This window comes from Ambystoma mexicanum, chromosome 12 (assembly GCF_040938575.1).
Source record: "Ambystoma mexicanum isolate Mex_15411 chromosome 12, UKY_AmexF1_1, whole genome shotgun sequence".
Lineage (NCBI taxonomy): Eukaryota > Metazoa > Chordata > Amphibia > Caudata > Ambystomatidae > Ambystoma > Ambystoma mexicanum.
In genome coordinates this window covers 587,082,250-587,095,717 of record NC_090936.1, presented here as the reverse complement: position 1 = coordinate 587,095,717, position 13,468 = coordinate 587,082,250, and the positions used below count along the sequence as shown (strand labels likewise).

Sequence of the window (13,468 nt, the reverse complement as noted above, 5' to 3'; positions counted from 1 at the left end):
TCATCCCGACAAAGATATCTACTGTGAATCCTAATCTTGTGAATATACATATAGTAACTGTTAACCAAGACTTGTGTTTCACCAACACTTCTGGAGGTGGTATTTCTTTTGAACTGTGGCAAGTGTTCTTGGATGACTGGAAGTGGTCGCTAAGCATAATGTCTGGGAACAACACTGATGCAATTTTGAGGAAGTGGAAAATCCTTATTTCACCAAGAAAAAAAGCTTGGCTATTGTTGGAACTTTGGTTAAGAAAAACTTTACCTTGACATTGAAACATTAAGAACTGATCCGAGACTGTACTACCTATATGGATTTCCTTGCTTCTTTTTGTTGAACATTGAAGCTGAATTTGCCTTGAATCCTGGGGAAGGGAGTTCACCGCGGTTACCAAGAGGTTATCAAGAAACGGTGAATATTATTGTTGATGTTAATTGAATTGCAATACATTTTCTTTGTACATTTGATGTTTAAGTGTGAAGGCCAGACATCCTGCGTTAGATCGTTTCCCCTTAGTTTTATTAGGCAGGGAAATCCTCATCCAAGTAGGGATAATGAGGCATTTTATATCATTTACAATTTAATAAAATGGCATGTTTTGAACAATGATCAAAAAGTGGTCTGCCTTGCATTGAGTAGTGGCTTAAGCACCTACTCAGCCCCAGAAGACTACTAAACCAGCACTGATCCCAATCATAAAGGTGAAACCGACACAGCCCACAGGTATACCTCCTTTGCTGTTTAGGGTTGCACAGGCTGAGGGCAGGCTAGATCTCTTCAGGAGGAGTGCGAGCTGGTACAGATTCAATGCAAACAACAATAATGTGGTACTAAAGCAACATTTCCAACAAGTTTTCTACAAAAACAGCAGATTTCATTGAAATAACAAAAATGTACACAACTAATGAAAACACCACAGGCCCAACCCTGTAAGTGAAAACACAGAGAAAGACAGACTTTAAAACAAAAGGGCCATTCTGGGTTTGTCGACAGCGAGGCTCAGGCAAAGATTTCAGCAGCAAAATGTTAAAGTCTCTGAGCATTTTCAGTTAGCATTTGCACGAAGAAGCTCTGCTTGCTATTCCAGTCGTTTGAACAAAAGTGTAACATTTGAAACAAAGCACCTATTCAAAACGGGATTTTGCATTTGTGAGTGAATAATCAACAATAGCACTGAATGATGCATGAACTCGCAAGCCAGGAGTAATTAGTTATTAAATGTTGATACATTTTGTAAAGTATTGTCAATTATTTTTGGGGACTTTGTGTAACCTTTTGTATAGAGTGTTGAGGTTTCCAGATTGTACACGTCTCATGATGATGCATGTTTAATTATTAAAATGTATTTATCAATATGTGTTGTGTTCCATTTACATGATGTTATATATAGATTAGAGGGATTTCTCAGACTGCAAAGAGGAATTTAATAACAAAGTTTTTTGTACATTTCTCCCATTTTTTGTGGTTTGTTTTGAAAGTCACTGAATATGCCTTACAAAAGGGAAAAGAAGGGGTCTTAATAGTCAATGGGGTCCTTGAAGGCAGAAAATGGGGCCAGGGACACTTCAAACACCTTTCCTTTCTCGTCTTTCCGGCTTTTTGGCATTTATGTGGGAGTCTGAGCACTTTCAGCACCAAGTCTGGGAGCGCTGTTGATGGGGTCCAGCGATGATGTGCAGGTTCAGCAACAGCAACGGATTGCTAGACAAAGGTGCTGGGAAATGGCAAGTGAAGTTACATCAGCAACGCAGGAAGACTTGGTGGCCAGGAATGCGAAGGAGCAGAGACTTACCTTAGGCGATGAACAAGCTCAACTAGCTTAACACAGTGGGCCTCATTACGACCATGCCGGTCCGGTAGCAACGGTAATGGTAACCTTACCGGCACCGTTGTTACCAGACCAGCATAGTACTTTTCCATGTCATTGCATCGCGGGATGTTTTTTCGCTGGGTTTTTTACTGTGATTTTTTTTTTAAACTCATAGAATTTTTTAAGAATTATTTTGGGGGGGTTCCCCCACAAACCCCCCATTTTCTTTCATTTGTATATATTAAAAAAAATCACGGCAGAAAAAGAAACGTGTGCAAAAACATCCCGCAATGAAAGTATGTCGTACCGATAGTACAACTCTGACCCTGGCGGGTGGGACCGTACTTGCCCGCAGAGTTTCACGGAAGCACCGGCACTGTTATTAACGGTGCCGGTGCTTCCATGGTCCCCATTCCCAATCAAATGGGAATGCGGATTAACATTTACCAGCGCATGATTTCCCGGAATGCCAGGGTCATATTCACCCAGTGTTTCCTGCAAAGCCAGGTGCCAGTAAATATTGCAAGTTCGGCGGCAGCCCACCGGTAGCACCGGCAGGTTTACCGTCGGACTTATAATGAGGCCCAGTGTCTTAGTACTGCAGCAGCGGAGGCTTGGGGCTCAAGGAAGCTAGACCAAGGCAGGTGGTGTCAAGTTGGGGATGCTGAAAGACTAGCCGGGTCTCAGATGCAAAGACAGCCGAACTTTGTCATCAAACAAAACTCAGAGATGCAGTGGCGGTCCAGCATCAAGGTCTGAGATGAGTCCGGCAGTTCCCTTGCAGCAGCTTGGACGGCATAGAAGGTTCCCAAACTACTGTTGCAGTGGTTCAGAGATGCAGAGAGAGCTAGTGGTCACTTCCTTGATCCTGTGGTTGCTAGGAGACCCAGCCCAAGCTCTTGGGGGCAAGGTAACAAAGGGTTTTGTCACCTCCAGTATGCAGGGTCTTGGGTACAGGTGTCTCAGTTGAATTGGGCCTTGTCCAGCCAGCTGGTCATCCCAAACTGGACCTGGTGATTTTTGGGGAGTATAAGCGCCCAGATGCCTAGGTGTTAGGCGTGCTATACAAATGGCAAAAATAAATAAATAAATAGCGTTCAGCTGGGACCCGCCCACTTGGTTACTGTTTCACAGCAATTTGTTAAACTGCTGTTTTGATGCATTTTTCATAGTTTTTTTCTTTTGTTTTTTTTTTAGTCGGTCGGGCTAGGGTACATTTATTTTTTTTGCTAGTGGATGGCCTGACCCCATAAAAAAAAAAAAATACTACAAAACAATGTGGCAAAATGACCCAGGGGAGCCGCTGTCCTAGATACGTTCTTTTACCTTGGAGCTCCTGCTTACACCTCTCCGGCACAGGACTTTGGAGAAGACTGCACTCCCAATCAGGTTCCAGTGAATACTCCTCCAAAAATGTTGAAGAGTGGCACACTAATGGGAGGGCTTCACCCTGAAACTAGCAAAATGCTACAGCTAGTACAATCTTGACTGCTTCAGTAACAAGTGTCCTTTGCCGTCTGAGATCAAACCAGAGTGCCTTGTATGCCAAATGGTGGGAGACAAGAAGTTGGGAAGCCTTAGCAAAATCCAAGATGGTGAGACCCCTCTGGGGACTGAAGCTCAACTCTACCCCATTTCCTATGTTTTCCTAAATCAAAAGGTCTCCAGTAATCAGCACCCTGGCATCAGGTGGCCACTGTAATGGAAGGACTGTCTTTGAAGAACCACTCACATAGAAAGTCCCTGTTCCCTGGAGGACGGTGGCAAGCCTTCTCAGGCGTATCAAAGAGAGGGCTGCCTGGGTTGGACCCAACATATTTGTTGTGGGTATACCCAGCCCAGAAAGCTAAATAAACACCAAACGCTGCCATGAATGAGTCATTGTTCGTTAAGCCGACTATACATGGCACAAAATGCGTGTGGCTGTATAACTGTGTACTCTCCGTAGTATTTAGACATTCATCTCCCACCAGGCTTCTGGGTTACATAATTATGCGATTTCGAGAAAGGTGGGAAGATAGTCCCCTTATCCCCAATAGCTGTGTTACTATCAGAGCAAGGAACATATAAATCAAAAAAGATCATGGCATTTCAATGTGGGTAGCGGAGGAGGATTATGGTGGGTTTTATAAATTCATGCATAACATTTGTTATAAATGCGATACTCTTGCTTTAGATTTGGGGGGGTAGAGAAGCGGACCATGCAATGTAATGCGTCTGCTCCACGTGAACAAACCAGCCAGCCCCATTATTTCTTAGTGCACTTGTATGATACAACCCTAAACAAACTTCTTGTGGTATCTATAGGTTGCAAATCTAAGTGTCTTAGTCTCAATGGGATGGTGTTTTCCTAGTGCTGAAACATTCCTTAAATTGCAGCATGGGGTTCTTTCTCCCATATATTTATTATCCCACATCAGATGTGCCTCTTCCCACATGGGCTACATGCATAAAACTCATGCACCCCCCTTTCTACGGGCTAAATTACCAATGCGTGTCCATTTATATGGGCAAAGCTTCCCTTTTAGGTATGGCTGAAGACAGTAAAAGACACTTTCTAAGGACAAGCCTAATGAGAAGGAGTTATTTAGGGCTCCTGCTGATAAAAGGTAGTGACGGGTAGCATGATGGATAGAGTGATAGAAGTCAGCAGATCCATTACAGGTAATATTCCACAAGAGTGTCTTCTAAGATGCTCTTCCTCTCTCCCCAGACCATCCAGTTACCATGACTAAACACCCAACCACCATGTACAACTATGTTGGCTAACACACCAGATAAGGGCATGGAGCGAGGGCTGCCTCTAGTGGAAAGGATAAGGAATGTTCTCTCTTCGTGCACCTCACTCATCTCCAGCTGGATGCTGTGGAGTTGTATGGGAGACAATGCATAGGAGTGTTTTTCCTTGGTTGGAATACCCCATATAGGCCTCCTTGTACCTACTGCTCCAGGTGGAAATCAGGAGAGGGGGCACATGGAGAGGTGCCTCACTGTGAAGCTGCCGTTTCTACTTTGCACACCAGCTCTCCCAATGAAAAGCCAATGTGCACCACAAATCACCATGGGGACAAAAACATTCAAGGGGAATGCAGCTTGCACCCATCACACATATGCTTGCCTCAGCTGTGGAGCAAGCCTATAGAGACCCAAGAGAGGAGAGTCACTGTGAGGTTAATCTTTCGAGTGTCCCCACTCTTCTACCTCCTGCTGAGCGCACTGCCAGGCACCGCGGGGGCAGGCATCTACACAGACCAGACACACAGGGAAAGAATCTGAATCCCTACTCGCCCATATATAACCCTTCTGGGTAGGATAAAGCAGCCTCAATGTGAGAATCTGCCCAGTTGCCTACACTTCCCAGTCTACAACTAGCGCACTGAAGGGGTCACCTGCAAGGCAGTAACCCCTTTTTAGTGGAGGAGTCTGAGCCACGACAAACAAGTGGGTGGTATCTGGAAATACGGAGGCTAAGCTACACCTGGCAGAACATTGGTCTATCTCGATATACAATGGCTTCATTTGGCATACATGGCTGTATTTTGGCATCTCAGGCTACAACTGCAAAAAGCGGACAGTATCTAGCAAATAAGGCGGCACCCAGCCCTACAGATAAGGGGTATATCGGCCAAAAATTGGCAAATACTCCCAAAAAATTAAAATACAGAGTAAAAATACAACCAACAAAAAAAATAGGAAAAAGGAATGTAGAATCTTGCATCCCTGCTTTCACCCTCAAAGCTCCATCGATATGTTTTGACCAGTAGTGCACCTAGTACCACAGGAAGAAACTACCATTTAAACTTCCCGATTGTAAGAAGTAAATATGTATTTTTTTAATGTGCATGAATAACTAGGTGCAAAGAAATAAATATTACAAAAACATTTCCGTTTTTCGACTAAAACATTTTTACTTGCTTATAAAATACTCTCACTGAGAACAGTACTTACATTTTTACTCCCTAAAAAATAATTTTACTCCCAACGAGTAAAATACTCACACTTCCAATCTGGAGCAGTGGCTGGGTGTATCTTTGAATATGATGTACTTGGAAAATATGAGGATATACTTGGGCAAATGAAAAATGTAGCTCACCAAGCAGATGAACATACAAGCCTTCAACGGGTAAATGATTATAGTATGTGGGTACACAAAACCACACTTGATATATTATGGCAGTATCCAGGCATTTGCTGCTCTACATTCTCATGAGACCCTACAGGGGCATTCAAGAGAAGCACAGGAGCGTGTGCCTAGAATATCATAGGGTAGCCAAGGCCTTCAAGGAGTCAAAAGACTTGAATGCTATTGGGTGAGACTTTAAAGGTCAGCCGACTGACTATCTGACAGCATGTCAGAGGATGTGGCACCCAAAAGACTGGAGACATGCAACCAAATCCAGTGTAAACATATAGACCACATACAACAAATCTCTTACATAGTTGTTTTAGTCATGTCAAGAAATACTGAATTGGATTCACTTGGCATATCATAGCAAAATCAGGAAATGCAAAGGTGTATATTCAGTCTGGTTTAGAATGTAAGAATCCAGAGGTCAAAATTTGGGTTTCATGAGCAGGAGCTAAAACTATTTCCTGGGTATTGAGCATCATCTGCTAGGCAGGAGCTATCCCTAGAGAACCAGGAGCTAGAACTAAGCGTGCCGCAAAAGTATCGTTAACTTTTTGTGCATTATTGACAATCCATGATGCTTTAAATGTTTCTTTGCACACATTCACAAATACAGAAAGTTAATGTCACATAGGTATAAGGTTTGTATGGCACCAGTTGGCCTCTGTAGCCAAAAGTAGCCGCTTGTAGCTGTTGGTGCCAAGCTAACTAGGTTCTATAGAGATAGAAGTAGGAGCTAAATAGCTTCCAGCTCCCAGCAATTTCGAACCCTGTAAGAACTGCCCTCCCAGGTGGAAACGTGCGATTTACTTTGCAAATCTAGTTTGGGGGTGCATAGTGGAATGGTTTTCCATGATATCTGAACAGCAGGAAGCTTTTTGGACCCAAGAGGAGCTTAAACTTTACTCTGTTTCAAGTGACAGCAAGCAAAGACCTTGTACAGCCGGTTTGGCGTGTTTGGATAGAGCCATGGCTACGGGCTAGTTTTTACTGTTCTGCTTTGAACAAGTTGGAGTGTTTTTTGTTTGTTTTGGAGGCCTATGCGTGGAGCATTGAAATAATCAAATACCTTGAAGAGTGAATAGGCAAAATGTCTAATAGTTTGAGAAGTTGCAAGTCTATAATAATAATAATACATTTATATACCGCTACACACCCATAGGTTTGAGAGCGCTGAAATAATAGAAGTCATTATCCCAGAGTGGTAATCAATTTATTGACCTTGGAAGGATGAAAGGCTGAGTGGACGCTGCCGGGATTCGAATCTGCCACAGCAGGTTGCGCACATATCAGGGGCAATCTCTTAGCTCACTGTGCTATTTGACCGGCTAGTGAATGTTGCTTTGGAGTTAAAGGACAAGGAGTACTTGGAGTTAATACTGTTTGCAATCCTTGGCAGGGAGGCCTATGCAAACCAATTCTGGGAGTTTAGATTCCAGATAAGAAGGCCCTTTTGTTTTTGCTTCATTAAGACATATTAATCTTTCTTGCACTGAGTGTTGCATGTGTGCTGAGCATGCAGACAACGTATGCAGGTTGTGCCTAGTCATTCTCATCTGCAAGATAGTTTTGAGGATTGTGGGCTCAAATCTGACATTTCAGAGGCTGACTAAATACCAACATTCAGGGCTTCACATAGTGCTGCATATTGGAAATTCCACTTCCAGATAACTTGGAAACAAGTGTTGTTACTAATTACCAATATTATTATTAACCACTTTAGGGGTGCTGTGCATGGTGTAATCAACAACCCTTTACATCCGGGCTAGGGCTGCTGCTTACAGTGGTCTCTTACTTCCACCATTTGCAGCTTAAGTGGCCAAATTAGGGAACAGCATGCTGTTGGCTGGGCGTCCGTTTCTTGATCAATCTGCTAGCAAGGTTGGGAAATGGGTGATGATTAACCAGCTCTTTGCCCCAGACGTGCAAATCAAACATTATGTTATTTGGGAAGCTTGTCTTTTGTAAGTCCAGAATGAACATGGAGGGTTTCTTCTGGGTTTTTGGGTTCTTCACCAGTTTGCTAATTTCCTTTAAATGGGTAGTTTGGAATCTGGAGATGGTAAAGGCCCACTGGGGGAGAAAGGGGATTTATAGATTTGAAGAAGTCATCTAGTAACAAAGTCACTTCCTGGATTGGGTTACGGCTAGGTGACTTCTCAAAATATATATATATTTTTTTAATGTTGCCAGTTTTGCCTGAGAATTCACTTACGGTTGTAGTACATTTTCTTTGGGAGAAAGCAGAGCCCCGTTTTTTTGCACTTCTATTGTGTATTTTGTAACTTAGCCCCTCTTCAGTGTCACTTTTTTGGTATTGATGTAAAGAATGAGGGAGCGTAATCGGGAGCGCTAGTTTGGGTCTGGGGCGATACAGCCTAGAGGCCCAGTTGTAAAACTTTTTGTTCAGAAAATACCAATGTATAATCTAGATGCTGTGATTGGAACCAATTTGTACGTTTGGTGCTGGATCAGGTAACCACCCGCTGTCAAATGACAGTAATTTCTTCAATAATGTACGCTTTGTACAGATGTTGATTTTTATTGCGTCACTTGTTCACACTTGTTCATTCAGTTGGCATTGGTTGTCACTGGTGTGACATACATCCTAGTGCATACGTTGTTCAAAATGCTAGTCATGAAGCTACATGCTTAGGATTTTTAAGTGTCAACACGTGTTTCAACCAATGGTTTTTCTCACAGCAGTAGTTTCTTGTAGGAATATCCTTGTGGGTCTCTGTTAAGGTGTTAGCGGGTGGTCAGCTGCATAGCATCCGCCCCCGGTTGGGTTGTGTGCGCTCTGGGTCTCGCGTCGATCCGCTAAGCCTAGCAGAGACCCACAAGGATATCCCTACAAGAAACTACTGCCTTGAGAAAAACAATCGGTTGAAACACGTGTCGGCACTTAAAAACCCTAAGCATGTAGCTTCATGACTTGCATTTTGAACAACGTATGCACTAGGATGTATGTCGCACCCGTGCCAACCAATGCCAACTGAATGAACAAGTGCGAACAACTGACGCAATAAAAATCAACATCTGCACAAAGCATACAAAGTGTCCAACATTATTGAAGAAATTACTGTCATTCGACAACGGATGGTTACCCGATCCAGGGCCAACGTACAAAGGGGTTCCAATCACAGCATCAAACTTATACTCAGAACTTGGACTGCAGGAGCTCTGGCCTTTTGGAAACGCACATGCAGGCAGCAGGAAACAACCAGCACAACAAGTAACAAGCACCAACACAGAATCACTACCTAGTGCAGAGATCCACAGTTCCTACAAGCTCACACAACATATACAATTTATAATCTGGGACTCACTGCTTGGCCCACACCAAGTGATCCTAACTTGTTGCTCTGCATCACTTAAACTGACAAAATTGTCCCTACTTAGAAACAGGGAAAATACCACCAGTGGTGGAAGTGAGCGGGAGCGGTGCTCCTCTACTTTTTTAAATTACCTTTTACAGCTCCCATACTTTTATTTTAAAAAGAAACCGTCAAAAGTGTAGGAAGAAGTTGAAACTTGCACTTTCAGTAGACTGCACTGAACGTTCCCTCAAACATCAGGTACAAGTGTTTGGGGGGGGTGTATTGTGTGTGGGAGGGGACGTGGTGATGGGGTTTGTGGGGAGTGGGTGCAGGCCAGCAGGGAACATAGTTCCACTACTTCTTTTCGTACACTTCGACCACTGAATACCACCATTAGGTTGTTTTTATAAAAAACGTAAAATGTGCTTCACACCAACAAATGGAACCATTAAGGAGGATACAACTAGTAGCAGAAGGACAAGGAGCTCATCAAAGAGGCATCAGGCTGGCCCTGCTGTCTGTAAGGGGAAACCCATAACCACATACACCAAAAATGCACTCACCTTGGTGGTTGTGGGAGTTGAGCGCCCACTGCCAGAGGGCGACCGATGAAGGGTTATGAGTGACATAGTATGGAAATCTGTAGAAGTCGAAAACAAATGTCTTTCTTCCTGACACACACCAACAATCCAGGGGCCTCTAGCTGCCACTTCTCGATGGGTAACAGGGTACCTCTTAATAGGCACACGTTGGCAGGTGCTGGTGGCAGGCTTTTTTCTTTGCTATATGGCGAGAGCTTGGTCGCCTTGATCTTAGGGGCTTCGGTGATCTCCGGGCTTCTTCTCAGGCCCTTGAATAAGGGGTTGAGAGACTTCTTGTTGTCAGGCTCACTCGACCTCAAGCTGTAGTTCACTTTGTTCTGAGGGCTTCACTCTAAATCGAGTTTGGCTACTTCTGACGGCTTTGTTAATCCTGATGTTAGCGCGTTCTCGGGTCCCGTTAGTGCCAAGGATTGGCTTTTATGGGGGACCCTGTTGGCCTTGGGGTGCAGTTTGTTCTCAGCGCTCCTGTGGTCTTGCTGCGCAGCCGGTCTTGAAGGCTATGATAATGATGGATTCTGCATAGTTTGAGGGCCTCTAGGGTCAGCTTCGTCCCAGATCCCCTGCGTTCTCAGTAACTTATCCAGGCTTGCTTTTAAGGGATCTTACTGCATTTCCTTGGACCGCCTGGGTTCGGCAAGTTTAACTTCACAGTTTCGTGTACTCTCCTAGTTCGTGCAAAGTTGTCCACATTCGGGCAGTGCTCAGGGTCCCAGGTTGCTTTTTTACCGAAACCTTAGGGTTTCTGCACAGGTACCGGGTTCTTAAAAGTTTCAGGGCCCACGGCTGTTGGGCGTTCCTTGTACAGAGTTTAGGCGGCGGGCCTCCGGTCGCCACAGTTCCTTGCTCTGCAAGTTTTGCAGCACTGGGACCCAGAAGACTCGAAAGTTTCTCCTCTCACGGTGTTTAACCAGGAAGCGCTGCACGCCGACGATCTCCGGCTTTGAAGACACCACCCCCCCCCTGGAGGAAGCGAGAGAGACTGAAGAGGAGGGGCCGAAAGACACCTCAAGGAGTGGCGGGTGAGATTGCAGGGATCTCCGAGACCGCCCTCTAGCAGAGTGAGGGGGAGGGGCCGAGGGAGACCTTGCAGGGGGTGTGGTGGGAGAACACGAGTCAGGTGATGATAAGCCGCCAGGATTCCCAGGAAGAACTGACAAATGCCTCGAAGAGGGTGACCACATGCAGAGCCGGGTGACTAACACCCTACAGGGAATTAAATGTCTGAAATGGATTCGGAAAGCCAGATGAGACGCTGAACAATAACCGACGGGGTGCAGGGATCTGTGACTCCACCCCTTCTCGCTCAGGGAAGGGTTTGAGAAAGGCTATGAGAGTCCATAGCACTGAGGGACCGCCCCCTGGGATGGACTTGGACCAAAGGGACGATGCAGAAGCTAGACGCCCCCGCCCCGCCCTCAGGAGCGGGAGGGGTCCCTGAAGGATGAACAGGGGCGTCTCAGAGTCTGAGGGTGACGGTGGCCGATATTCACTGCACAGAGCCTGGAGGCAGTCTGGGGAAGTTGCCAGCTTGGATGCGTAGAGGGGCTGCGAGGACTGAGGTGGACGGCATAGGCTTCACCGAAACGACAGAGGTTACAAATGGGAGACAAGAAAGCGAGATGAGAAGAAGACTGCAACCCCTCTCATATCCTTGGTCGCAGAGTGCAGACGCCGGGAGGAGTGTGCTACAGACCTGGGGATTTAGTCTGCCGAGAGGTTGCATGCTGAGCCCGAATAGCCCAGGAGACCGAGACAAAATGGGATTGTGCCACAGGGCAGGACATTGTGAGGGAGCAATGACCAAGCATTGGCAACACGTGTGCATTTGTAATCTACTTCAATAAAGCATTATTGAACTTGGCTTGAGGGATTGGCTTCAATTCAGAGGGACAGCAGGGCGTTCAGATGGAGAGATGCTGCGGCAAATCACGATCCTCAAAATGAGAGGAAAATTAGGCTCGTAAAAAATATAAATATCTCTCAACTCCAACGCTATTGACGGGTATCACCCGTCGTTTTGTCAGTTCAGACGCAGCAAACGCCGTATCCATGCACATATTTCTATGGGCTTTCATGTGACATAAGCAATATCATCTGATTTCACCCAGCCTGGCGACTCGAAGGTTGAGAGCTATGTACGTATGTGCCCTTTCACCTTACCGCGAGAACAGCGGCATAACCATCCCCAAACCAGGGGTGGACGAGCCTATAGGGAACTCTGGAGATTTCCCGTTAGGCCTCTGCACACTGAGCTTCTTGTGTGGTTATTTCCAAAATATTGCATAGGAAAATGGTTGGGGTTGCTGAAAATGTGCAATATGGAGCCACTTTGGAAATAATATCCAGAACCGCTTTTGGTTCCCATGTCCACCCGTGCTCAAACCCCTCCGATACATTGATGTTTGTCCTGTCTGTCTGGAACAGGTAAGGGAAGTTTCCCAATCATTTATGTTTCCTTTCCATTTCAGGACTTCTACCCTTTGCAGTGGGTTTAGGTGGCTGTTTTTCGGTCCTTCAGGTTTCCCTGGCCTCATCCATCTGTCCTGGTTAGGTCTACTAGAAGGTGGGCCGAGACATCATTTGGCAATGTATTGCTTAGCTCACTATCTTTGTAGTCTTACACGCATACTTAAAATGTTTCTGCAGTGGTTTACATTAGTTGGCTTGGTGTGGTGGTTATTTGATTTTGTATTATCCATTATGCTTGGTATAGGTTCAACTTTCAGAACTGGGGCGGGAAAGAGGCAAACTTCTTAAGCCCATCCCTTCAACATCGCCACGGGCTACTTCACTGCCTGTTAAAAAATAGTCACTGTCATGATGAAATTCTTCGATTACTTAGCAGTAATCTTCATTACTCCAAGTCTTCCTTGTCCCAGACAATACCAGTGAGGGCCACCGGCCCCAGTCAGACCCTTCCTATAGCAATACACAACTTGTTTTGCTCCTTGTCCCCTAAACCCTGCCCCTTGTGAGGCGGGGCCTTATATCTCCAGCAGTTTCCAGCACACTTCCTGAACATATCAAGCTCCTCTCACAGTTCAGTCTGGGCGGGAGGGAAGGTGACTGGCACGAGGAAGACTTGGAGTAATGAATATTACTGGTAACTGGGGCATTACCGCCTTGTCCCGTCTTCCTGATCTCAGTCAATACCAGGGAGGGCGTACCAAGCACCTGACTGAACTACTCAGCACTGCTGTAAACGACCTGCAGACACACTTTATTACCAGTACACATCAAATCACATTAGGCGTCGGTGCATTGTAATATCGCTGTACAAGAAGAATCCTCATATACGTCTCTAAGAGACAACCTGTAGTGACGAATAAAGCTAATTAGGGGCACCGAAGTAGCTGCCCTGCAAATTTCCCTTGGCGACATCCCCCTCAATTTGTTGGCCCAGAAAGCTAACACCACTCTAGTTGACCTCCCTTGCGGAATCCTGGGCAAAGACACACCCTGCTACTGAAATGCACTCTCTAATCCACTGCCTAATAGAGGCTGCAGAAGGTTTCATCCCTATATGCCCTGGACCAAAGGATACCACCAAAGAGGCGCAGGTCCGCCAACCTGCTGACCTCTCCAGATAAATCTGTTCCGCCCTATG

The 13,468-nt window shown here is 45.4% G+C and overlaps 1 protein-coding gene and 1 long non-coding RNA gene across 2 annotated transcripts in view; one reads left to right on the top strand and one right to left on the bottom strand.

Moving 5' to 3' along the window:
- The window catches only part of SSH3 (slingshot protein phosphatase 3), a 496,888-nt gene extending 486,002 nt beyond the window's left edge, over window positions 1-10,886 (bottom strand). Inside the window, exon 1 of the mRNA XM_069628949.1 lies at window positions 9,823-10,886. Within this exon, the coding sequence (XP_069485050.1) occupies window positions 9,823-9,888 (66 nt within the window). The 5' untranslated portion in view covers window positions 9,889-10,886. The remainder of the gene's footprint in view (window positions 1-9,822) is intronic.
- Window positions 10,887-11,306: 420 nt separating this feature from the next.
- Window positions 11,307-13,468, top strand: part of LOC138513837 (uncharacterized) — a 48,006-nt gene continuing 45,844 nt past the window's right edge. Inside the window, exon 1 of the long non-coding RNA XR_011281823.1 lies at window positions 11,307-12,285. This is a non-coding gene — a long non-coding RNA (uncharacterized lncRNA). The remainder of the gene's footprint in view (window positions 12,286-13,468) is intronic.